The 26391-nt window shown below is 56.9% G+C and overlaps 2 protein-coding genes across 2 annotated transcripts; one reads left to right on the plus strand and one right to left on the minus strand.

The window, feature by feature from the left end:
• Positions 1–99: 99 nt before the first annotated feature.
• On the minus strand, positions 100–25791 carry NECAB3 (N-terminal EF-hand calcium binding protein 3). Its single transcript, XM_033074786.2, has 13 exons — positions 25254–25791; positions 20991–21015; positions 20092–20200; positions 14547–14572; positions 14173–14270; positions 4900–5036; positions 4626–4747; positions 4142–4221; positions 3783–3836; positions 3186–3298; positions 1390–1467; positions 1049–1140; positions 100–320 (listed from the first exon to the last, which is right to left on the minus strand). Exons 1-13 carry the CDS (start codon positions 25344–25346, stop codon positions 292–294), a joined length of 1056 nt encoding a protein of 351 aa, XP_032930677.1. The 5' UTR covers positions 25347–25791; the 3' UTR covers positions 100–291.
• On the plus strand, positions 6052–10017 carry ACTL10 (actin like 10). Its single transcript, XM_033074785.1, has one exon. The coding sequence runs from the start codon at positions 6814–6816 to the stop codon at positions 7930–7932; it is 1119 nt and encodes a 372-aa protein (XP_032930676.1). The 5' UTR covers positions 6052–6813; the 3' UTR covers positions 7933–10017.
• Positions 25792–26391: the final 600 nt, after the last annotated feature.

Consider the following 26391-nt stretch of genomic DNA (forward strand, 5'->3'; position numbering starts at 1 on the left):
GGACTGAGAGCTCCTGGGATGCAGCACCAGCCCAGAGCTCCCCCAAGGGCCAGGCTGCCCTCCCCACACACGGCTCCCCCAGGCAGGTCCGACACTGTCTTAGGAGCAGGATAAATAAATAAATTAACATGAAAAGAGCAAAGGAGCAAAACACTGGCAGGGCCGAGAGCAGGCAGCCCCCGCTGGCCACAGGAGGGAATGGAGGGACAGGGAGGTGACAAAGGGGACAGCTGTGCCCAGGGCTCCACATCCTCCCGCATGCTGGTGGTGTCCTGGAGACGCTGCCCCGGGTCAGTTGTTGTTCATGATCCACCAGGAAGCTGGGAAGAGAGGGAAAGCAGGGAGGTGAGAGCAGTGTCAAACTGGGAATGGGGGTTTGGGCTGGCAGAGATGGGCACCTGACCCTGCAGTGCTCTAAAGCTCTCCAGGCAGGGAGCATGGCCATGGCATGGCCTGGAGAGGGGTGATCCCCTGGAACTGTGGCACCTTCTGCAGGACAGCCCTGGGAATGTGCTCAGTGGGGCTGGAAGCTGGGAGCAGCACCAGCAGTGCAGGGTTCAGTCCAAATTAGTCCATGCATTATGGACTAATATTTCACAAGAACCTGAAATGATCCCTGAAAGCAAACTGGGGCTTCATTTGGTTCCCAGTTCCCACACCTGGTCCCATTTGTGTGTGCACGTTCCTTCCCCTGTCCCAGCACTGGGTGTAACCCTGGATGCAGCCTGACCCAGGAGCAGCAGCGCTTTGCAGAGCAGGTTCAGGGCTCAGGTGAAATACAAAACGAGGCACCAGGTGTATTTGGGACAGGACTCAGCTTATCTGCTCCCCAGGCAGCGTCCCTGCTCCTGGCTGTCCTCAGCACCCTTGGGCAGGGGACCCAGCTCACACAGCCAAACCTGCTGGGGACAGCAGGTCTCACCCTGCCTTGAAAAACCTCATTTAGGTCACCCCAAACCAATCTTCCGCTCTGAAGGGAGCCCCAGTGCCTGTTCCTGCCCTGCTCCCACCTGTGCACACACCCAGGGCAGGACTGAGCACCCCTCACCTGGGAAGAGCATGGTGGTCAGCAGCTCCGGGGACTCCAGCAGGCTGAGGATGGACTGCTGGAAGGTCTTGCTGCAGCTGGACTGCAAGTGGCTGTAAAACAGGGTGTAGGGTCAGGGGGATGTGGTGCTGGGAGCCTCTGCCCACACACAGGGACAGGGCAACTTCTGCACCCCCAGCACCAGCCCCTGCTCCTGCCCTGCTCCCCAGATCCTTTATCGGGGTGTTCACCCCTGTGAGCTACAAATGGCCCCAGGGCACACAGGGCAGAGCAGTGGGACAGGCTGGGCAAGGAAAGGGAACCCCCTTGAGCCCCCAGCGCCACACATGGACCTGTCCCACCTTCTCCACGAGGTGACGTCCTGCCAGAACTCGTACAGGATGAAGCACGCCTCGTCCGACAGCTTGCAGGCAGAGACGCTGTGGGGACAGAGTGACCCTCAGCTGGGGCTGCCCAGGCTGGCATGGCCCTGGCATGGCCCTGGCATGGCCCTGGCATGGTGTGGCCACGTGTACCCCAGCAGCCTGGGATACATCAGCCTCAGCACAGGGCTCCCAAAGCACAATTTGGGGTATTCACAGTTTGTGAACAGCTCCAGAGGATCCTGAACCCAAATCCTGCTTCACAGCTCCTGTGTCCAGGTGCCAGAGGAGCTTTACAGCTCTTACTGCAGTTTTTGCTGCTGCCCAGGAGCCAGCACGTTCTGTCTTTTATTATTTCTCACTCCTCCCTAGCACTGACACAGCTCATCCTGCCAGCCCTTGGAGTAGGTGTGTGTCACTTGTCACCCTTCAAATGGGGGGAAACTGAGGCACAGGGGTGGGAGCTGAGCTCACAGCACAAACCCACAGCTCTCTGCCCCCAAAGTGATGCTTCCACATCCAGGAGAATCTCGGGCTGCCCCCAGCCCGCGGGCAGGTGGGTGGGGAGCAGCAGGGGCAGCAGAGCAGTGCTCAGGGTGCAGGGCCAGGGGAAGCAGCAGGGGCAGCAGTGCAGTGCTCGGGGTGCAGGGCCAGGGGAAGCAGCAGGGGCAGCAGTGCAGTGCTCGGGGTGCAGGGCCAGGGGAAGCAGCTGGGCTGGGCTGCAGCAGCAGCAGCTCCAGCTGAGGATGAGCCTCTCCTGCAGCTGCTGGCAAGGGGACCAAGCCCCAGGGGGACAGCACAGCATGTCATCCAGCAGCTCTGAGGCTGCATCCTCTGCTCCAAAAGGAGCTTTGTGATTCCCTGGAGTGACCCAGGCCCATGGAGTCTCCCCAGGCTCGGCTCCAGCTTTCTGCTTACGTGGAGAGCCAGCCCACGCAGCCACCCCGCTGTGCCCACAAATAGCCCTGATGACAAAAAAAGCCCATCAATTCCAAAGAAAAAGCCTCCCATTCTCTCCACCGCACGTGTCACAGCGAGCATCTTCCTTTTGTTTGGACTGAAAATGTGAATTTGTGCTGTTGGAAGTGAAGAGCTGAAAAAGGACACTTGAAATGCAAACAGCTCGAACATTCCCTGCTGGAAGTGGCCTGGAGTGTCCGTGGGAGAGGGGAAGGGAGCAGCTGTGCCACCAGGGCCAGCCTGGCACTGCCACATCCCTGCAGGCAGAGCAGGGCTCTGGGGCAGCCTTGGCCTCACCAGGGGCAGCTCCAGGTGCTCATGGAGCTTCCCACACATTGTCCATAAATCACTGCCCTGCAGGAGCTCTGCCCTTCACCTTCCCATGGCTTTCGAGTCCCTCAGTGCTGGAGGAGCTCGTGCATTCATTTACAGGAACAAGCCCCAGCCACTCCTGCTGGCATAAACCAGTGCATAAACCAGGCACTGGCTCTTACTGGGAATACCTGCAGCAGATGTGATGTTACTGCTGCAGCCTTGACACTCCTGCCCTGGCCAGCACACAAAACACTCCACACAAACCCGTGTCCTTGTGTTAGAACCCCCATTTCTGGGGGAGCCACCCCCAGAGCACCCCAGAGCACCCCCAGAGCATCCCCAGAGCTCACCCAGAGCACCCCCAGAGCACCCCGAGAGCATCCCCAGAGCACCCCCAGAGCTCACCCAGAGCACCCCCAGAGCACCCCCAGGGCATCCCCAGAGCATCCCCAGAGCTCACCCAGAGCTCACCCAGAGCACCCCCAGAGCACCCCACTCACTGCAGGCAGCTGCTGTGCCCGGCCGTGCCCTCGGTGTAGGAGCGGAACGCCTGCCGGAACTCCTCGATGCTGCTCGTGGCCACCGAGATCTGCCTCTTGGCCACCAGGATGTGCTGCCGAGGGACAGGGGTGTCAGGGGTTGGCCTGTTCCCCCCCTGCCCTCCCTGCTCCCCCTTTGTGCAGTGCTGGGGGACTGGCTCTGGCACCACCGTGCTGGGGACAGTGGGGACACGAAGCGGCTCTGTCCCACCCGGACAGGTTGTCTTTGCAGGGACCACACACAGGAGATGCTCATCCCCCAGGAGGGGGTCCTGTTTTGGGGCTGCTGCAGAAAGGGGGAGCCCCGTGTCTGTGAGCACTCAGAGCACTCCTGGGGGATTTGGGCTCCTTCCTCTGCGCCGGCTGTGGGCACTGCCCGGGGCTGGCAGGGACAGGAGGGAGCTGCATTTGTCCCCTGGATGGTCCCACAGCCCTGAATCCCAGCCTGCTCCATCAGCAGGTCACAGCAGAGCTCCCCCAGGCAGCATGAGAGAGGGGTCCCTGCAAACCACAGGGACAGGGACAGGCACAGGGACAGGCACAGGGACAGGGACTTACTGCATCCTGTCCTTTGCACATGGCTTCCTCCTTCAGCGGCTCCAGGCGTGGGCTCTGCATTCCACCAGGGGAAAACCAGAGTTACTGGGAGAGCTCTGCAGCAGGAGGGGCACTAACCCAGAGGACAGCTCCAGGGACATTCCCTGTGGCACCTGCGGAGGGCAGGGCTGTGCCTGCACATCTGTGGGGCCAGAGGGGCGCAGAGCTGGGAGGGAAGGGTGGCTCTGCAGATGCAGGGCTGGGGCTGGTGCAGCTCTGTGACAATGCCAGGGCTGAAGAGGGGGGCTGCTGGCACAGGGGGAGGGTCCCAGCCCTGATCTGGCCATGCCCAGGTGTGGAGCAGCCCCTTGGGCACACACCTTGCACTCCAGTTTCTCGATGAGCTGCTGGAGCCTGTTGATCTGAGCCATCCACTGGCTGTTGTTCTCGACACAAACACCTGCATGGCAAAGGGCACAGAGATGTCATCCAAAAAAAGCTCAGTTTTGTTATGGCCAAAGCTTACTCAAGACCCAAAACCCACAAAATCTTCTAAACCTCTGATTTTATCCAAAAAACTTGATTTTTTTCCTACTGCCTGAGAGATACAACATCCCTCAGAAGCTCCAGCTGGCATCTCAGATGCTCCAGACCCCATCCTGGAGAGGCCCTCATTGCCCAGTGCTGCTGGACACGTGGCACTTGGGGACATGGGTTAGTGGTGGCCTTGGCAGTGCTGGGAAATGGTTGGACTCAATCCTGCAGATCTTTTCCCACCTTACTGATTCTGTGATTCTGTTCTATGATTCCCACACCCCCTCCAGGCTCCAGCAGAGCACAAATAGCCTGAGGGACAGCAGGTACCTGTTGTCAGCATCCCAGAGTAGGGGTCTGTTGGGGACAGGCACAGGTTCTTCTGTCCCCTGCGCCCACACCGCCTCCCTGGCCTCAGGGCAACCGAAGCCTCAGATTTCTTTATCTCCTTTCTGGAATTAAAAAAAAAAAAAATGCAAAAGGAGGGGTTGAAGTCATTCCTAGAGGTGTCAACTCCACACCAGGCTGGGAAAGGGCAGATCCCAGTCGCAGATGTCCCTCCCAGTGAGGAGGGGCTGGGGACAGCGGTGCCAGCAGGTCCCACCTGTCCCGTCCCGCCTGCACCTCCACCGTGTCCACAGCACACTCGAGGGACGCCTGCAGGGACTGCAGCTGGTGCATGGTTTCCCGCAGCAGGAACCGGGTCAGGAACTGCTCCATCTTCGAGGCAGTCTCGTACCTCTGGGGGAGAGGGGAGAGCATCTGTCAGAGAGCAAAACCACACCTGAAAGGAGCTGTCCCTTAAATAAAACAAACAGGACGGATTTCACTCAAATTTTAATTATCACCACAAGTGACACTTCAGGGCAGAAATGATGCTGTGGGGCAGGAGAACCCTCGGGGGGCATTGCTTGTGAGATCACAACAGGAATGCAGCCACGGTTCCATGGGCACACCAGCCCTGGCACTGCCAGCTCCAGGAGTCGTGCAGGAGGGCACGTGGGCACAAGCCACAAGGTAAAGTCTCTCTCAAGGTAAAGGTCACTCTTACAAGGTAAAGGTCACTCTCAGGGACAGCCCCCAGCCCCAGGGAGGGCTCCAGGGCTGGCACAGCATTCCCTGTGCCCCTGCTCACACACTGCTCTGCTCACTCCAAGGCTCCAGGCTGAGAGCCTGTGGTGGCCCCTGGGTGCTGGCAGCTCCTTGCAGGGACCCCCATAGCCCAGGGGCTGGCTGTGTGCCCTCTCTGCCCAGGAAAACAGTGCCAAGCCTGTCTGCTTCCATGGGAGATTCACTGAATTTCTGATTTACACTGGGGGGGTGTAAAAGTGGGTCCAGAGAGGCACATGATAACATGTGAGAATTTGTCTGGGGAGAACAAAGGGGTCACCTGGCCTGGAGGGTGCCCAGAGAATGGGTCCAGAGGCACACCATGCCACAGGAGCAGGTCTGGGGGGCACAGAGAGACAGGGAAGTGCCTAGACACACACAGAGGCACCCCAAACTCCTTCCTTTCTCTGCCAGCTGGGATCACAGATCCTCTCTGCTCCTCTCCATGGACTGTGGGCTCTGCACTATGGGCAGCAGCATTCATAGAATCATAGGATGTTGAGGGATTGGAACGGACCTTGGAGATCATCCAGTACCAATCACCCCCTCTGTGGGCAGGGACACCTTCCCCTATCCCAGGCTGCTCCAAGCTGATCCAGCCTGGCCTTGGACACTTCCAGGGATCCAGGGGCAGCCACAGCTGCTCTGGGCACCCTGTGCCAGGGCCTGCCCACCCTCACAGTACAGAACCTCTTGCTAATATCCAACACAAATTTTCCCTCTTTCAGTTTGATCCCATTCCCCCTTGTCCTGTCCCTACAGCTCCTGACAAAGGGTCACTCTCTGGCTTCCCTGCAGCCCCTTCACATCCTGGAAAGGTGCTGGGAGGTCTCCACACAACCTTCTCTTCTCCAGCCTCAACAGCCCCAACTTTGTCAGCCTTTCCCTGCAGGGAAGGTGCTCCAGTGCCCTCAGTGATTCCATGGCCTGCTCTGAACCTTCTCCAACAGTTACATATCCTTCTTATGCTGGGGAAACACAAATAGTGCATAATATTCCAAATGGGGTCTCACAAGAGCAGAGCAGATGGGGAGAATCACTTCTTTTTCTTTTTACCGGCTGGCCACACTCCTTTAGATGCAGCCCAGGTCCAAGCACTCAACTTTCCTGTCCAGTGTCCACTTACTTCCTTAAAAACACCTGAAGTTGTGTCCTTGCACTGTCACAAAACCTCTGGGCATGGAGACAAGGTGCCCAAGGAGGGATGCTCAGTGAGACAGGGAGTGAGGAGACAGGAGGGAAGGCTGTGCCATACCCAGGCACTTAGAGCACACACTGCAGTCCTGCAGCAGGGCTGAGCCAGCCCCCCTTGCAGAGAGGTGCCTGAGCCGGGTTTGCCCTCACAAGACCCCTCCTGTTCCTCCGCAGGCTCTTCCTCCGTGCTCAGCATCCCCGTGGAGCTCCAGCCATGCTGAAGCGCGCAGTGGTCATAGACAGCGGCAGCTGCTTCACCCGGGGGGGCTTTGCAGGCCAGGAGCGGCCGCAGTGCGTGCTGAGGACAGTGCTGGTGCAGCCCTGCAGTGCAGGCACCCCGAGGGATGGCCAGCAGCCCTCCCCTGCCCCGGAGAGCCCGGCAGGCTTCGCCGCAGACCCCCGCTCCTACCCGCTCAAGTACGGCGTGGTTGAGGACTGGGACGGCATGAGAACCCTGTGGAGGCACCTCCTGTGCTGCTGCCTCAAAGTGCTGCCCGAGGAGCACCCGGTGCTGCTGGCAGAATCGCCGTCCTGCCCCGCCAGCGACAGGCAGAAGGCGGCCGAGGTGCTGTTCGAGAGTTTCGGGGTGCCCGCCCTGCACGTGGCCAACACGGGGTTCCTGTCGCTCTGCGCCCACGGCAGAGTCACCGGGCTGGCCGTGGAGGCGGGGGCAGCCATGTCCCACGTCACCCCCGTGTGTGCAGGCCAGACCCTGAGGAAGGGCACCCGCTGCCTGGGGGTGGCCGGGGACCACCTGTCCGGGCACCTGCACCGGCTGCTGCTGCAGAGCCCCACCGAGCTCTCGGTGCTGCAGGCCCTGACCAAGAAGGTGCTGACCAAGCTGAAGGAGCAATGCTGCTACGTGTCCCTGGACTACGAGGGAGACCTGCTGCAGAAAGGCTCCCATCAGCCAGCCCGGTTCCAGACCCCCGACGGGCACTGGATCACGCTGGGCAAGGAGCGTTTCTGCTGCCCGGAGCCGCTGTTCCGGCCGGAGATGCTGCAGCACGGCTGCCCCGGCCTGCCCCAGCTGGCCCGGCAGAGCCTGCACACGGTGCCTGAGCACGCCAGGAAGCACCTGCTGGGGAACATCGTGCTCTCAGGGGGCTCCTCCATGTTTCCTGGCTTTCCCGAGAGGATGTGCTTGGAGCTGAACTTCCTTTTGCAATGCACGGGCACGCGCATCGAGGTGCTGGCCAACCCCAGCAGGGGCTCGGCGGCCTGGGCCGGGGGCTCCATGGCAGCCTCGCTCACCTCCTTCCAGCACACGTGGATGACAAAGGGCGAGTACCAGGAGCACGGGGCTGAGTATGTGCACACGAGATTCCAGTAGAGAGTGGCAGCCATCCCTGTGGCACTGCAGGAGTGACTCTGAAACCCTGCCCTGCTCCGGGCACAGCTGCGGCAGTGCTGACCCAGCCGCTCCTGTGCTGCTGCAGGGGTGCAAAGTCAATTAAATTGCTCCAAAAGAAACAAAGTGCTTCTCACTGACACTCCAGGTTACTGCCTGTCCACCATCTAACAAGGGTGTGTCCCATCAGGCTGGAAAACAATTGGGGCTCATGCTGGGGATCCAGGCCATGCTGAGTGTCTGCTCTGGGTACACTCAGTCAATCCTAATGCTCCAGGCTGCATTTCCCAACTGGAAGTGCAGCTGCCAGGATGAGGAAGGGACCTTCTCCTGCTGTCAGCACTGTGGGACCCCCAAGGAGAGCCACAAGTGTGGGAGGAAGGAGCTGAGCAGGGGAAGGTCCCCACAGCACCTGCACAGCAGCCACTTGCTGCTGGAGGTGATTCCTCATCCTGGCACTGGAACAGGTCAGCACTGGCTGAGGAAGAGGAGCTGAAAACCAGGGAGCTGCCCTCACTCCTTGTCATTTTGGTGTAAAGGTCATTTAGCATTTCAGGGAGCTGATTCAGCTCCCTGAACAGGCATTTTCTCACCTGGCTTTGCTGCTGCCTCGCTGAACTGACTCAGCTCGGCAGATCTAGATTAGAAAGGGATCAGAGGCTGTGAAGGAAGCAGCTGGGGAGCACAGCCCAGCTGTCACAGCACACTCCTGTCCCCATGGCCAGCCCCGTGCCAGCTCCTCAAGGGACACAGAAACCACAGGATGCCCCTGTGAGCACTGGGAGAGACAGGACCAGCAGTGGCAGGTGGAGGAAGGAGCCTCCACACGATGCAGGAGGGCTGGGTGCTCCCCAGGAGCATCCAGCAGGAGAGGTACACCCTTCCTCGACAAGGAGCCAGGCTCAGCAGCATCCCTGCCTTCCCCATGGAGTCCTCGTGTGACCCCAAGGCTGCAGCACCCAGAGCCAGGCTGCCCTCACCCCCAGGCTCCATGAACCATGTCCAAAATCATGTCCAGCAATGCCACCCCATTACTCGGGTCAAATATTTCCAATTCCTGCTGCATTTCTCTCCAGCACACTGAGGATCTGGAATTCCAGCAGCTCTGCACCGAAGGATTTTGTTGTAACCCTTCCACTGCTGGTGCCAAAGAAAGGGAGCAGAGGGGAGGGTCCTGAGCCTCTCGTGGTTTTCTGGTTGCCCTGTGCCACCAGCCCAGTCCAGGAGCTATGTCTGACTGGGTACAGCTGGGTGGGATGGGAAGAGAAGTGGAAAGAGTGGAGAGGATGGATGCTCATCCCCCAAGCTCTGGGCTCATGCTGGAGTCAGCAAAGGATGCTCACAGCCCACCCCCAGCACCAGGGGCCAGGGGGGTGGAGGCTTTCATCTCTGCTGGAAAATGAATCTCATTTTCCTGCCTCAGGAAGAGGGTGGCAGCAACACTACAAGATGTAGCCACAGCAAACTGAGTTCCAGCTCTACACCTCCAGCCTCTCCAGCCAAACATCCCACGTGTTCCCACAAAGCCTTCCTTGCCCACAGCCCCAGAAATGGAGAGCTCAGGGCTGGGGATCCCTGTCCACCCTTCCCCTCCTCATCCCAGGGTGTGCAGGCACTGAAATCCCTGCCAGCACTGCCTCTCTGTGCCTGCCCAACCCCTGCCAGCCTGGACTCATTCCCTGCTTGAAGGGGAACAAGGGACACTCCAGGCTCCCAGGACACAGCTGGAGTGAGCATTGCTCACAGCAGGTGCATTGTTCACCCACCACATAGCCCTGCACAGTCTGTTCTGTGCCAAAAATCCAAATCCAAACGCTGCCATCCCTCTGGCCCCACCGAGGCCCTTCCCCCAGCAAGCAGCCACATGAGGTGTGCTCCCACCTCTGAGGTGTCCTTCCAGCCCTGCCACAGCCTGACACAGACACTTCCCCCCGCCTGGGGCTTGGAGGCTTCTCCCCAAGGACATCACTGCCCTTCCCAGGGCCAGGTTCTGGGAGAAGCCCCAGCCTTGGCTCCCAGCACTCCCCATTGTCTTGGGTTACAATACAGAGTGTGATAAAAGGTATCCATTCTATCACCATCTGCTGAGGGTGGGGGCAGTGATCCTTATCTCCATGGGAGATATTCTGCTAATGGCCCATCCATGGAAACCAGGCAGGGCATTGTTCTTTATCTTTTCTCAACCCATCCTTCCTCCAGCCAGTCATTTTCTGCTCATGGCCATTGAGTCCCACTGTGGGACTGATAAAATTACTGCATCCCATTGGGAGTTGCTCCAGCCAGGGGGAAGAGCCCAACATTTCTTACCAAGATAAAACAGAGGTTTTGGGACACTAAGGGAGCCCCTTTCTCCACTGGACTCCAGAGGGAAACCGGATTTCTCCACATCACCACTGGACCTTTAGAGGGAAACTGCACCTTGTACAGGAGCACTGCTCCAACTGAGCGACATCTGTCACTGCAGGAGGATGCAGCCACCATGGAATGGGACTGCTGCCAACACCCTGCCTGAGAGGGTGTCAAGTTGTACTCTGACTGTGTCAGGGTTTGGAGTTTGTTTCTTTGTAGTGCTGTATTTCTATTTTAATTTCCCTAGTAAAGAACTGTTGTTCCTATTCCCATATCTTTGCCTGAGAGCCTCTTGATTTCAAAATTATAATAATTTGGAGGGAGGGGGTTTACATTCTCCATTTCAAAGAGAAGCTCCTGCCTTTCTCAGCAGACACCTGTCCTCTAAACTAGGACACCCATCCTCTCAGCTTCCACCCTGCATGGCCAAGCCCCACGTCCCCCATGGATGGAGTTTTATGGCAGGAGCAGAGCTGCTCTCACCCACACCACATTCAGCCTGCCATGAGCCCCACAGCTCACCCAGGGCAGTCCCTACACCCCAAAACCAGGCACCAGTGTGGGGTGACAGCCCCCAGAACCCCAGTGCCAGCCCAGTGCTTGGAGGGGACTCAGCTCCAGAGGGTCCCACGGGGACACGGCAGCACTGCCAGCTCCTCCTGCCTTGTCAAACACAGCACAGCAAGGGGAATTGCTGCAGACAAGGATGGAAATAACCACCCCTCAGGACAGCTCCAAATTCTGCTTCACCCTTCAGCATCAATCTGGAAAATTTCCTGCCGGGGAGAAAAAGAACCCAAAGTCCCGCCCCCATCACACTCCTCATTTTGGGGCAAAAAACCCAAATTCTCCCATCAGATGTTGCACAGAGCTCAAACCCTCTGTTATCAGAGGTCCAATAAACTCACCAAGCACAGCATTTTCGGCTCATGGCAAAGCCCCATGGCTGGGAGTCACAAAGGAAACAACTCAGCAAGCACAAGACTAGGAATTTTGGTGGTGCACTGGTATTTCAGCCAGATGAAAATCACCAAGTTGCCAAGAGCCGCTGTGATTCTGCTTTTGAATTTCTTAGGGTGATAGTTAAGCTCAGGACAGAATGGAATGGGTGGCCACATAATTCCTGTCAAAGGATGAATAAGGTTGCCTGGCCATATTGATATTTATGTGAGGGTTTGCAATGTTTGCACACTGGAGACTGGAAGATTTTAGCATACAGACCCCCTGTGAGAGACATCAGGCTGTTTTCTGAGGCACTTCCACTGTTCACCTCCTACCCTGATGCAATTATACTGCAAACATGAAGTTGAGCCACAAAATAAGGTGTAATTAGCACACTACAGCACAGCTATCAAATTATATTTTACAAATAAGTGGGAATGACAGAATGTGGAGGGAAAAAACGCTCTCTTTTTGGCAAGGCATATTTTCTTCAGCATGTTCCTAGCAGCCCAGTGAGGAAGGATGGAGACAAGGGAACCCCTAATGGTTTGATTTCCTCCTGCTGACCTGGAGATCCACAGAAACAAGCACGAGCAGGTTTGCTGCTCTCACACACACAAAACTTCTGCAGAAACTGCAGTCACACAGGACAAACCCAGCTGGAACTGCCCACACTTCACCCCAGGGCTCTCCTGACAAGGAGCAGATCGAGGAGCCTGCCAGGCAGGAGACAGCTGGGACACAGCCCAGTGATCCATGCCAGGTATCCTGGCCCGCAGGGGCACGCACAGAGCTGGGAACATTCAATCCCAAAAAGGCTTTTGGCAGCACTGCCTCAAACCACAGTTCCCAAATACCCCCATGGCACATTCCCTCTGAGCCTTGATTTCTTTATTTCCCTCCTGGCTGTAGCTCACTGCCATGTCTGAGCAGTCCCCAGGGAGCTGCCCAGGCTGTTTTCCTGCTCATTTTCACATTTCCAGCTGTGGGTCCCTGCAGGATGCAGGGCTGAGCAGCCCTGTGGCTGCAGCACTGAGGAGCTACTGGAGATGGATCATGCCCTAACCAAGAGATGCTGTGCTGAGACATGGCTCAAGCCAGAGATCTCCTCCTCCTCCTCCTCCTTCTTCCTGCCAGCTGGACATCACTGCCTGCTCCAGAGTCAGGCAAAGGCCTCATGCAGATCCTCTAGCAGGGCTCCTCCAGTTTTCTCAGTGCACAAGCAGCTCCCTGGGACGAAAATTCATTGGGTTCTTCCATGAGGGTGCTCTCTGTGCCAAAGTGGGGCTCCCAGAGCTCAGAGAGGTGTTTGAAACACAAGAATTGAGGGGCAGGTGCAATATGGCACATCTGCTCTCTGCCCTGGCTCCCAGAGGTGTGAACTTTGGCTAAAATCCAGCCCACTAACCCCACAGCATAATCATAACTCTAGCTGGAGTCTGTCTCTGGAAATACAAAAATGGGATAAATGCAGGTCCCAGCAGGCAGGAATGCAGCATTTATCACCTCTGGCAGCCTCCAGCAGTGGCAGCTGTCCCACAGCCCTGCAGGAGCCCTGCCCACTCCTGCCTGCTCTCCAGAGCAGAGCCCAGCACACCAGGGAAGGGCAGGGAAGGGATTCCCAGGAGGATCAATAGCTGCACTGGGGCACTTCAGGGCTGGGATCAGAGCACCTGATCAGCACAGACCCTTCCTGGGGTTCAGCACTGCTGGGAACACTGGGCTGCCCTGGCTCCAGGCAGAGCCAAACAGGTGGAGAAATGACTCCATCAAATTTTGCTTCAACAGGAAAAACCTGCTTCACTTTTCCAGGGAACAGCAGAGCTATGGAGGGAGGAAAGCCTCACACCAACAGTGACTGTGCTGCCCTTTGGAGAATTACAATACTATACACATTCATTACCTAAAAAACAGAACAGAAAGGAACTGAAATAAAGCACAGCTCTCTGGAGAGGATTCCTCCTCTCCCTCTGGACTTATATTTAATAACTGTGAGTGGGACCAGGGACCTGAACCAATGAGAAAATGCATTTTCAGGAGATTCCCTCTCCTGTCATGACATTTCCACACAGACAGGGAGACCCTGCTGAGGTGGCTCTGGCCAGAGGGAAACTCAGAGAGAGACTGACACTACAGAGGCACAAAGAGCACTCTGCTGAGTGTGGGACTGCTCCTCCTTTTCCTCTCTGACTGACCAAGAGGTCAGAGGAGCGTTCACACGGGTGATGTCCCTCATCTGCTTCGAACAAAGTGAGAGGAATGATGGATTTGTCTTTACAAACAAGCTGTGGGTCTGCTGGTAGATCAGACTAGCACTGAGAGATAAAAGAAACAATGGGAAGGATTCCACTGATTGATGAATGGAACAAGATACTTGCCTTTACAAACAAACTGTAGGTCTGCTGATAAATGAAATTGGATATTGAAACATGAAAGAAACAACAGGGAAAAACTATGAATTCTATTAAGAATTAAAAATTAAAAGGGAGGGTTATACATTAGAGGGGAATCTCAAGTATCAGTAGTTCTGGGAAGTCTGTGCCTCTCAAGTACCTCAGCCAATGGGAAAAGAGAGAGGGAAATGTGGCCAGGAAAATATTATATAAGGGAGGTTGTGTCCTCCAAAAATTGGAGAGATGCCAGGGGAATGCCCCATGGCCTCTGCCTTTATTAGAATAAAGCAAAAGGGACTCCTCTGTCTCCTTTTTGGACATAAACCTCTGGTGTTTGTGGATCAATTTTCCTGACACAAGATTTACTCTTCCCCTCTGCACCCTCCAGGCTGTGTGGCTGCAGCGCTGCCTGCACATGCAGACACCCCTTGATTTGAGGGGTTTGCTGCCTCCAACCCCCAGATTTCACACTAAGGAGCAGCTGAGCTCAGCACAGATCCAATTCACTCCCAGCTGCTCTCCCCAGTGCCATCCTTACCAGCTTGGTTTTGTCCATGGCTGCCAGCACGGCAGCGTTGAGGGTTTCCAGGGCGGAGAGCACATTCCTGTATTCCCCGAGGTACGCCGAGAAATAATCTGCAGCAGGACAGGACACACGGTCAGCTGGCTGAGCACCTCCATCCCTGCTCCCCACACACAGCCACAGCTGCAAGGGGGGCATTCCCCTCCCTTCCCAGAATCATTCTCCCACTTGGACTGAAATGAGAAATCTTTCCCTATCCCCTTGGGAAAATCCATGCTGGGATCCAGCCATGGGACCCCTGATGCCACCCAGCCCTGCCCAGGACACACAACCTCAGCACACACACCTGGGGAGGGGGAGCTCTCCAGGGCAGGAATTTCCTGACTTACCACACAACTTCTCCGTGTCCACGTTGCTGCAAGAAACACAAAAAAGCTCCCATTAGATAGTGGGGCTGGTGTGGGGGGAACAGTGGTGCTGAGCAGGGGTTTGGGGGCTTGGCTTGAGTCCCAGTGGATTTACTGCTTGTTCATGTATTTTCAGAAGCTGCAATAGGAAAATAAGGAGCTGCACAGGTTCAGATCCAGCAGCTCAGGAGCCATGCAGCACCCAGGGGCTGAAAGAGCAGGAAAATCTGCTCCACCAACATCTCCTGGAGCTGGAGTGTGCTGGGAGAGCATCTGTGACAACAGAGTGGGGTTGGGATGGAGATGCCCCACAGCCCTGGCTGGCCAGCTGGGTTGGCAGCCCCATTTCTGAGCCCTGGAACTGCTTCTTCAACCCAAGCTCTTCCCCCATCCAGCCAGGCTCCCTCTGTTTATCCCTGACCTCAGCCCAGGTTCTCCCGTGGCACCAGACCCCCTCCTCTCCCCTTTGCCCCCTCCAGCCGCTCTTCCCTCGCTCAGAGCCCAGGTGATGTGGGGCTGTCTGCAGGCTCCCAGGGGCTGGATGACCTCACAGCCCTCCTGAGTGGCTGCTCCTGCCCTGAAGGACGATAAAGCACTTGAATCTGGCTCCAAAAATCTGGAGGCAGGGCCAGACCCCCACCCTTTTCACTAACACAGAGCACTGCACTGCACAATCCACCCTGGCATCCCTGCAGGGCTTGCACAGGTCCTGGGGCTGCTAAAGGAGCTGCTGGGGTGGAGGGGGAGGAGGAAATGCTCAAAACCAGCCCCGGGTTTTGGGATGGGTCTGCATGGGGCTGTAGGATCTGCCCAGGTGGCCAAAGCCATGGAGGCAGAGCTGCTCTCAATGCCCAGCATCACCCAGAGCCTGCAGGGACAGACCCCAGGATGTCATTTATTCAAATCAGCCTCTGCTCAAGGCATTCTGCTACCTCAAAATCCCCAAATGATTACAACCATTTTTAATCCTGATTGGGAAAGTAGAAGAGAGCCCCAAAGAGAGCTTTTGAAGTGTTTTTTAAGTGTTTAAGTGCTGTCACACATGGAGGAATCGGTGGTACCTGCAGTTTGCCAGGCTCCAAGAACAAGGAATGCTGCAGTGCTGCTGCCCAGGGAGTGGAAAACCACAGCCACATCCCCCCTCTGACACTGCTCACAGGGCAAAGGGACAAAAACACCCCCATGGCAAATTAGAGGACAGTCTGTGAAGTGTCCAAAATGCCATTTAAGGTGAGATAATTAAGTCAAAATCCTCTCACAGCTTTTCCCGAGACATCAAAGGCTGGTTCCTGTCTCACTTCCTTCTGGGCTTCTACTGAGAGCACTTTACCAGTAGTGGTGGTTCAGAGCATGAGAACATTTTGGTGTGAGGGGTGGCAGAGCCAGGGCAGGGCACTGCAGAGCCTGTCTCTGTGAGTGCCTCTGGAGCTCTGCAGGCACAGAGAGGAGCAGTGTGAGGCTGGCACTCAGCTCAGCTATTTTAAACACGCAGGAGCTGAGTTAGGGAGGGCTCTGTGCACTGACCTGGCACTTTCAAAGGTGGATAAAAAAATCCTGTTTCCCTTGAGACTCAATACAGATAAACCTGCAAAGCCACAGCCCCTCTTCCTGTCAGCTCCACTCCATCCAAGTTTGCTGATCCCATCTCTGGGCAGCTCTGCTAGACAGACACACTGAGGTTTGGAGCAGCAGTGCGCATTGGAAAAAGGTTTTGCTCCTTGTGAACTTTTCCCCTTTATTTCTGGCAGCTGTGTGGAGCCTGCAGAGCTGCTGCAGTGCTGCAAGAGCCCTGGCACTGCAGCATGCACAGCACAGCCTGCCAGCCCTGTGCCCCAGAGCTGCAGGGAAACACTGGCTCCCACCGGAGGGAAGGGGAAAGTCACCGAGCAGGGGATGTGAGCACCTCGGGCACTTGTCACTCAGGCATTCCTACTGGTCCCAGTGAGCACCTGGGGCTGGGACTGGTTTCAGCAGGAACAAGGAGCCCCCAGCTCAACCCACTGCCAGTTCCCAGCTCAGCTCCAGCACGGTGTGACAAAGAGTTGCCATCAGCTCCCACCCTGTGGCTTCTAAGGTCATTAATAACTCTTTAGATCTTGGCTGCTTGCTACTTAAAAAGAAATGTTAACTAATCAATCACTAAACCACTGAACACTGAACCAATCAATGACGTCTCATGGCAAAAATCATCCTTCTGGAGCTGTCCAGGAAGATCTGGTCCCTTCCCTCCCTGGTGCAGCCTGTTCCATCAGCAGCCCTGCACAGGAACCTCTCCCCACGTCCCACAGCAGCCTCAGAGCACAGGCAGGGTGGGACAGACAAACCCCAGGGCTGCTGGGGCCATTCTCATTCCAGCAGAACTAATTCACACAAAAACCAGGTGGAGCTCATGGACAGGATGTGCACACCAAATCCTGACCCATCCTGCAGGGCTGCCAGGGGCAGCAGGATTTCCTCTGCTCCTCTCTGCCATTCCCACTCCACGAGAAGAGCCATCCTCTGCCTCCAAAGCACTCATCCTGAGACTCTCCACATTTCCCATCGCTGTATTTTGACTGTGCTCAAACCACTGATTAACTGTAATTAAGCCTGAACTGATGATGGAGGATCTTGTCATCATTATGCTGTTGGGATTTTGTCAGAATGTGCCTGGAATTTATGCAGGAAAACAGCAATCAGCTGCAGAAAAGCAGACGGGATTTTTTTTATTTTTATCATTTATCATGTTGGGAACCTCCACTGCCATCACAGATCTGGTTTCCAAACCTTTCTCATGTGACAAAGACTGTTTCAGTCATTCTCCATCCTCAGGGATTGGCAGATGCTGTGGCTCTGAGTCTCTGAGTAAAGAGAGAGGAGGGAATTCCCTCAAATCCCTTCTTCCAGACAATCACAGGCTTAAGGTTATTTCCACTGAGAGACTTAAAGAAGCACCAGGCCAGCACTTCCACCCCTTGTGGCTCCAGGTTAAAGGCTCTGAGCAATCTGCACCCAGTTCCTGAACAGCCTCATGGAAAGATGGATTTTCCAAACCTTCTTTTTCTAAATTTTCCCAACAGGTGCAGGACAGAAGGACAGGTAAAAGCAAACAGCACTTCCCTGGGCAGGTTTCACAGTGCAGGCATTCAACCCCTGAAATTCTGGATTCAGCTGTGGAGCTCTCACACCTCCAAAACCATCAGTCTCTTCTCACCCACATTTCAGAGGATCAGAATGCTCTTTCCCAGGAAGGTGAACCTCACTGTGCCACTGCCAGAGCTGGTGTGGAGCTCTGGAGCAGCCAAACAAAACCAGGACCTGCTGTTGGACAGCTGCCATCCAGAGCTGAATCTGGTTTCAATATAAACTTTTAAATGTCACAGAATTAAAGTGAGGGGATACTTTACACCAAAATGGAACCATTTTCTGAAATAGAGAACAAAAACAGCCTCATGTGGAAATGCAGAATCTGAAGTGAGCCCAGCAGAGGTGTGTGATGCACAGGCCCCAGCATCCCACCTGAGAGCCAGAGGGGTGGGAGGTGGAGAGAGGAGAGCATGGGGCTCTCTGGAAGGAGAATAAGAAATGTGGGAAAATTCTGAAATATTCATGTTCCCAGCTGTCAGCTCTGGGGCCCAGGGGAGCAGCTGCACATTCCAGGGATGGGTGAGGGTCAGGATGGGTCTGGGCAGTGCTGGCACAGAGGTCTCTGTTACTGCCCCTCCTTGGGTCAGGCTGGCAGGAAACACAAATTCCAGCCTAGACATGACAAACATCACCAAACCCACCTGCTGGATTAAGGGTGAAACTTCCCCAGCAGCACAAAAGCTTCAGGACACAAAAGCAGCACCCCAGATACGCTTGGAGAACTTGGAGCTGCTTTCCAGCTCTTCAGTCTGGCAGCACATTTTGAAATATTAAGTTCTTGACAGTGCAAGGAAGAAGCCCAGGGGAGAAGGGCAGTCCAGCCCCCAGCATGGGGACAGCAGGACACCAGCACAGCCCTCACAGGACACCAAATCCTGCACAGCCCAAAGCCCAGGTTTCCTACATTTGCTTAAAGCCACTGAAGGCAGGAATTTGGAAACAGCTCTGAGGGTCCCTTGGTGGCAAGAAGAGAACAAAGCCAAGGCTCCTGCCCTGCTAACAGGTGCCACATTGCCACAGCCCCTCGTTAGGGGACGAGCTGTGGGGGCACTGCTGCAGCCACAGCTCCCCGGGCAGCACTGGCCAGTCAGGGCCTCAGCTGCTCCACACAGATGGAACAAACCCTGAAGGCAGGAGAGCTTCCCTGCTCAGCTTTGAGCTGGGTTAAAGCTCCCAGCTTGGCTGCACCTTGTGTTTGCCAGGGGTGTTGTTACTCCAAGATCACCCGAAATGGAGTGAGAGGAAAGGAGCATTTCCAGAGGAAAGGGAACACTCACTGCCAGCTTCCTGGGATCACAGCCCAAGGAGACAGAGGTGTTTTCAGGAGACACTTCCTGCTGCCCATATCCACAAGCCCAACCAGTAGGACAGGCAGCAGCCAGGCTCCAAGGAAAGCAGCACAAGGCTGCCCACACCTGTCCACTCCTCTGCCCATCCCTGCAGTGGGAACTAAACCCAGCTCCAGCAGCACTGGAGTCCATCATTCCCACTGCCCCAGTCCTGGCTGTCTGCTCTTGGTGGCATTTGGTGGCTGTTGGCATCTCAGTGTGAAAAGAGCCCTCAGTGGCACTGCCCTGGCTTCCTGCAGAGCCCTGGGACCAGCGTGTGCAGCTCAGGCAGCCCCAAATTTCCTCACCCTGGCAGGGACCTGTGCCCTGGTCAAGGGTTTTAGACGTGCAGGAGATGCTGGGGAAGCCAAACCTGCCACCCAGCCCCTTGTCCCCAGCAGCACCCAGGGTTTGGACAGAACCCAGCCATGCAATTCAGCAGCACCCAGTTCCTCCCAGTGCCAGGACAGACTCATCCACAGCAACCAGCTGAGCATAGAGACCCCAGTGACACCAAAAATACCCAAAAAGATGGGACCTGAGCCCAACAGACCCCTGTGGATAGCACCACTCATGAAGAGATCAGAGCTAAACACAATTCCTCCTCCTGCTCTTTGGGGCTTTGTTTTTTTTACAAGTAGCTGGCCTAAATTCCCGTTACACGCACCAGGCCCACTTGTGGTGGGAAGCAGCTCTTACATAAGTGAGAAGCAGTTCCCTGAGTCAGCAGTGGCAGAGTCTGTGACTTTGCACAGTCTGTGCCATGTCCCCACACCACCACATGGTCCTGCAGACACACACCCTGCTCCATGGGCTGGCTATTCCTGGACTGCATTTTCCAAACCAAAAGAATGGCATTTTCTGGAACTGCAGTAAATCCCATGGCTGCTCTCAAAATGTCTGAGTGCTCTCAGCACCAGGGCTCGCTGCTGGTGCTCTAAGGCTTTGAACACCTGCCTGTGGCAAGAGGTGGGTTTGTCTCACCCTGACTATTTATCACACCCGCCTCCAAGCGTCCTCCAGCTCCACTCAGGCAGTTTTAGCTTCTCCTGCGTTGCCACCACGGTACTCACTCTGAGTGACGCCTGTCAATGCCACTGAACAACTCCCACAGCTCCTCCGAGCTCAGGATGCCATCAGAGAAATAGTTCTTGAACTCCTCAAATGACAGCTTCCCATCATCTGCATTCAGATAAAAGGAAGAGTAATTATATATCTGTGGAAAGCAGCATCCCGACCCCGGCCATGCTCCGGGGGCATGTGGGACAGCTGGGTGTGTTCTGTATGGAAATTACAGCACAAATCTCCCTGGGAAGGTGGCCCACCAGCCCAGCAAAAACGGGAGTGCTGCTGGAACTGCAGGTGGGAATTCCAACCCTTCCCAAAAGGCCCCATCGTGGTGTTCTTGGAAATGCATGCAGACTGTCCAAGAACAAACAGCATCAGATTTTCATGGAAAGAAAGTGATCTCCATTGACTCAAGAGCTTTTTCCTTCCTCTCTGTGGAGGATTTCAGCTCCTGGGCTGCATTGTGATCTGCAATAAAAGCACCTCCTTGTGATTTTGGACCTCTTGGTTCATGGGTGCTGGATTAAAAACTGGGAAGCAGAGCCTAACTCCCAAATGCCAGGGGCTCCAGGGGGACCCAGAAACAGGATCATCCAACCAGGAGCACCTGTAAAACCCTGGACTGAGCACAGAGACAGAACCAGTCCTGGGAGGGACCGAGCAGAAGCCTGGCAGCCCCTGGGCAGGAGAAGGGCTTGGAAGGGGCTGTGTCCTGCAGGATGCAGGATGGGGAATTGGGGGAGCCCAATCCCCAGGCTCTGCCAAGGCTTTGGGGTCCAGGGAAAGCAGAAAAGCATTGTTCACCCTCCCTCTTTCAGGCAAACCTCCCAGTGGGAAGGAGCCACGCTGCTTCAGCCAGAGCCAGGCAGGGAGGGGGAGGCAGAAGCTGGAACAAAGCACTCACCGTTCTTGTCGGCTCGCCGGAAAATCTGCAAGACAAAACACAGCAGGACTCAGTGTGGCAGCAGGGAGAGAAGGGCAGCTGAACAGTGAGTGAGGCTGGCAGCACCCAGCACCACGGAAAATCACCTCCAGGAGCTCAGGGAGCCGTGGAGAAGCCCCAGCTGCTGGGACTGCACAGGCTGCTCTGGGAAATTCCCCTTTGCCAATGATTAAACCCATTTCTTGCCTCTAATGCACAGAGCCCTTGGCTGAGCAAGCCCCACACTCACAGCAAGCACATTTTAGAGAACACAGAAGTGAAGCAGAAAGGATTTTGCTTCATCCTTGTGATAGTAACTGTTTAATTTTTCAGTCCATTTAAATGGAAGAACATTAGGTATAAACCCTGTCGGTAAGGAAGCACTTTGTGCATCACCAACACTCAAACCCCTGCTCTGAGCAGCAGCTCCTGCCCTGAGCTTTGTAAGCACAGCCCTTCCTGCAACACCTCGGTGTGCACACACTCTGTAATGAATTATTAGTGAATTAATTAATCTGTAACTGCTTCTGCCTCAGAGCACAGCTGGAGAGCTGCTCCAGTTCAGGGTCTCAACACAGATTCCCAGCCATGAGGCTTCTCCCATGACCCAGAAGAAAGCTGGGGCTGCTCAGCCCTGCCTGGATCTGTTTCACCAGTAATTATTGCAAGGTCTGTGAGGAACAGCATCACTTCCAAAGCCTGGGAACATTTTCCCACACCAAAATGTATGAGGTTTTGTCTAGCACATCCTAATGGAATCAATTACAGAAAACTGTCTATGTGGCAACTATCCTTTATATCATCCTAGGTGATGAAGGAATCTGCAGGCCTGAAAAAAAGATTAGGAAAGAAAAAGGGTCGGGAATGGAGAGAGAACTTTTCTTGCCCACACCCCACCCCAGAGCAGCCCTGCTGTCCCTCTGCCCCCAGCTCCTCCTGCAGCACCAGCTCTGCAGGGTCTCACATCCAGCCCTGACATCTCCCTGAGAAACTGCTCCGAGGTAAAGTAAGAGCTGCCCAGGAAAACCCCTGGCTAGCAACTGGGCAGAGGCTTTTCTAGTGCTGGAGCTCCCTGGTTCCTTCCCCAAAAAGGACCAGAAGCAGGGCAGGGAGAGCTCCTTGGAGGATCCTCCTCTGAGCAAAGGGAGCTGCTCCTGCCCCCAGCTGCTGCAGGAAGGAGGCTGCCTTGGGCTGAGCAGCATTAGGTAACCATCCCCCGGGATTCCAGCTGGCCAGACTGCTGCCCTGGCAGGAAAGTGGGGCAGGCACTCCCTGAGAACCACACAGGACCTGCTGGATGCACTTTGGAGCTGAGATGGGAACCTGCAGCTCCCAAACAGTGGTGATTTCTCTGGATTTCAAAGCAAAGCTTTCTCCAGGCTAATGGGCTCCTTGTGGGGTCTCACAGCTGCAAGGGCAGCCCCTGTGGGTACCACATGTCCATGCTACCCTGCCATGGACTTTCTGCCAAGGGAGAAGCTTCATCCTGCAGAGCTCTGTGTCATCAGAGGGACACATGGCTCGTGCAATGACACCTCTATGGCTCCAGGTGTCACAGAGGCCACCCAGCTCATCCCAGGGGCCGTCAAGAGTCACCCAGGCACTGGGTGCAGATTTGAACGAGGGCAAACATTTCCCACTGGCAGGTTGGCCTTGCTCAGCAGGGTTTATCTGTGGGCTCAGAGGGAGAACACAATTTCAGGGAAGATCCCCTGGGGTTGAGAAGGTCTCTAATCCGGGGTGAGCCCATCTGGGTTCAGCAGGAGCCTCAGCAAACAGAGGGGATGCCTCTCCCTCACACACAAGGCTCAGTGAGTTACACGAGCCAGTGCACACACGACAGCTGCCTGGAGCTCAAAATGAACATGGCACGAGCAGGGAGCTGTGAGTGCCCCCCGAGGCAGGGCCATGTCTGCTGCAGAGCCCCTGGAACGGCAGGGATCCACACTGCCTGCAGCCTGGCTGAGCCAGGACCCAGCTCAGCCCAGCACAACCAGTACAGAGCCACCTCCATGCCCCACAGGGCCAATCCTGTCCCCTCCCTGGGCACAGGCACACACTCTGCAATGGCAGCACTGTCCCCAGTGCCAACAGCAGCCCTGGGACAAAGCCAGGGAAAAGTGATGCAAAGCCAGGCTGGGAGTGGGATTAGGTCTGCACGGGCTGCTGGAGGGCCCTACAAGCAATCCCTGTCTTGCCTCAGGGCGGACTGGCAGCCTCAGAGGCACAGGGGCACTGCCTGGAGCCCGGGATGTTTCCCTCAGCCCTCGGGCTTGTGTCCAAGCAGCCGCAGCCAGGACTGAGAGAAGAGGCACTGAAACAGCATTTATTTACAGAATGAGCCCCACAAGTACCCGAGAAGGAAGGAGATTATAGGATTTCTTTCTCTCTGCCTGCACGTCTGGAAGCAACCGCGGCTGCTGGGGAGGGGACAGCTGCCCTGGGGACAATGCACCCATCGATCCAGGGCAGGCTAAGGCAGGCTGGCCAGGCACCAGAGCTCCGTCCTTCCTGAAGCTCCTGTATCCCCGGAGGGCAGCGAGCAAGCGCCAGGCACCAGCCTAGGGACAAATGTCCCTGAGGCTTGAGATGCTGCTCAGGGCGATGGCAGCACTGCGGTTCGTACCGCACCTGCAGCTGAGCGTCTCGGGCAAAGCCCTCCTCCTCCTCCTCCTCCTCACTTCTCCAAAGGCAGGAGATGTGCAGGCAGGTCCCAGGGGAAGCAGGGGATGTGTGGTGGGGAGGCGGGCGGGGCTCCTGCCCTGCTGCCGTGGGATGCTCACCCCGAGCAGCCTGGGGGCAGCTGGACACCGGCCAAGTGCCCAGAGCCAAAAGTGCCGAGATTAAACTCACCTGCCAAGCTCTGGAGCAAAGGTGGGAGCAAAGGAGTCACAGGGTAGAGGAAGAGAAGCCGTCAGAACCCGGAAAGCAGCTGCTAGCGTTGTTAACATTTCCCATTTTAATTGCTTTAATGACACCCTGAGGGATGGATGTGCGACTCAACGAGTGCCCTGAGGAGCTGAGCTGGAACACAGCTGTCACCACCCGCCCCCTCCTGCCCATCTTCCCTCAGACAAGTAATTAGTGCGGTTAATGATGCTGGCTGGAGAGCCTGGCAGCCCGAACCCCCCGGGCAGGAGAGAGACCCTGACCCCCAGCTGGCAGCTGCGAGCAGCACCACGGCCGAGGGAGCCGCGCTGCCCTGCTGGGGATGCCAGGAGCTCTTGGACTGGACCAGACGTGGCATTCACCCTCCCAAAGTGCTGCCTGGGATCTGATGTTCCCCTCCTCTGGGATGGACTGGGACACGGGGGTGAAGCTGTATCGGGACAAGACGGAGATGCCAGCTGGGAGATGCCAGCTGGCACCGACCTGGGCTGTGCAGGTGCCCGGGCACCACCAGCCCTCATCCTTAACCCTCGCCATCCTTAACCTTCTCCTCCTCGGCGGCAGGGCAGGGGCAGCACCTCTGCCCCCACATCTCCTTGGTCCACAGGGTGACAGAGCGCAGTGGTGCCAGACACATGGCAATGCCAGGGCTCTCGACCAGGGAGATTTGGGCGCTGTCCCGACTCAGCTCACGGGAGGCACTCCGGAGCAGGAGGTGCTCCAGAGCTGGGCTCTGACCCGGGCTGTGCCACTGGCCTTGGCAGGTGGCCGGGATGCTCTGCCTGCCCCGGAGCCTCTCACAGCAGCAGCACGGCCTGGCGGGGATGCGGCGTGACAGGAGGAACTGTGCCAGCATCTCTGAACACAAAGACAGCCACCACCTGCATTTTCCACTCCCCCGTGCCGCCCACAGCCGCCAGGATGCCCGGGCGACCTCTAGCCCTTACGGAGCATCCTCCTGCAGAGCCCCGGCGCGTCGGGAGCGGGCAGGGACAGGGGCTGCACCCAGGGGCAGCGCTCTGTCGGATCCCGTGGCTGTGAACAGCTCCAGGGAACCTTCCACAGCGTTCTGCCAGACACAGCTCCCGCTCCGGGAGTCACGACAGCCAGCTCTGGATGAGGCGTGGGCTGTTTCCAGCCACCCAGAGGCCCAGCGTTCAGCAGGAGGACACGACATCATTATTTAAGCCATCACGACCACGCACAGCTCGGGGCTGGCAGGGGCGCAGAGCCTCTGGCGCATCCCTCGGGCCGGTTCCTCCGGGAAGGAGCCGGAGCCTCACCCTCACCCCGACGCCCACACGGGCGGCTCCCGGGGCTGGGCAGGGGTGCGGGGGTCCCGCCCGCGGTACTCACGTCGTGGAAGATGGGCAGCGGCTGGCGGTGGGGCTTGGGGCCGCGATCTGCCGAGAGCAGGCACACGGCCAGGAGCTCGGCACACGACATCATGGTCCCGCCGGGCGCGGTGCTGCGGGCACCGGGGAGCGGAGCGGTGCCGGAGGGTGCAGTGCCTTAGGGCGCTGCGGTGCCGTGGAGCGGTGCTGTAGGGATGGGTTCGGTGCGGTACCGCAGGGCACGGAGCGGTGCTGTAAGCACGGGTTCGGTGCGGTACCGCGGGGTGCAGTGCGGTGCGGTAGGACGCGGTGCGGTGCCTTAGGGCACGGCTCGGTGCGGTACCGTAGAGATGGGCTTGGTGCAGAAGGAATGGCCTCGGTGCGGTAAGGATGGTTTGGTTCGGTGCCGTAGGATCGGCTCGGTGCGGTAGGGACGGGTTCGGTGCGGTGCTGTAGGGATGGGTTCGGCTCTCTTGTGTTCGGCAGGGGTGGTTCTGCCCGGCTCGGTCGGTTCGGTTCGGTTCGGCTCGGTCCGTGCACAGGTCGCACCCCGCCGATCCCGACTCAGCCGAGCGGCTCCGCCGCCCCAGCCAACTTTGGCTGCGCGGAGGCCCCGCCCCCGCCGCCATCCGATTGGTCACGGGCCGTGATTGGCACCAGAAACCACCAATGTTCTTGGCGGAGGGGCGGGGCCGGGCCGCGCTGGGTCCCGGTGCCCGCTCGCCCTGGGCTGGTCCCAGTCGAACCCAGTACAGCCCAGTGCGCTCCCACTCGTGGGTTGTGTGGCCATCCCTGAGTGTCCCAGTGTCACCACAGGTCTCAGTGTAGTCGCTGTTGGCCCCATAGGAGCGCTGGGTGCCTCAGCTGGCACTAGGGTGGTTCTACACTGATGATGGATGGCCCCAGTTTGATCGTTGTTGACCCCACCTGAGGCCCCAAGTGGTCCCAGTTTGACCATGACTGGTCCCAGTTTGGTTGCTGCCAGTCCCACTGCAGCCCTGATCACACCAATGTGGCCCCAGCTGGTTCCAGTTGAGCCATGGGTGGTCCCAGTGTGGTTGCTATTGCCCCCAGGGTAGTCCCAGATGGCCCCGAGGCTGCCCCAGTTTGACCATGGGTGGTTGAAGTGTGGTCATAGCTGGCCCTAGCATAGCCCTGGT

This window comes from Catharus ustulatus, chromosome 17 (assembly GCF_009819885.2).
Source record: "Catharus ustulatus isolate bCatUst1 chromosome 17, bCatUst1.pri.v2, whole genome shotgun sequence".
Classification (NCBI taxonomy): Eukaryota; Metazoa; Chordata; class Aves; order Passeriformes; family Turdidae; genus Catharus; species Catharus ustulatus.

Coding starts and splice junctions, on each gene's coding strand:
- NECAB3 (XM_033074786.2), bottom strand. CDS start 25,346: ATGATGTCGTGTGCCGAGCTCCTGGCCGTGTGCCTGCTCTCGGCAGAT. Junction 4,222..4,625: donor CTCTGGGATGCTGACAACAG/GTACCTGCTGTC, acceptor TTTGCCATGCAG/GTGTTTGTGTCGAGAACAAC. Junction 321..1,048: donor GACCACCATGCTCTTCCCAG/GTGAGGGGTGCT, acceptor CTCTCTTCCCAG/CTTCCTGGTGGATCATGAAC.
- ACTL10 (XM_033074785.1), top strand. CDS start 6,814: ATGCTGAAGCGCGCAGTGGTCATAGACAGCGGCAGCTGCTTCACCCGG.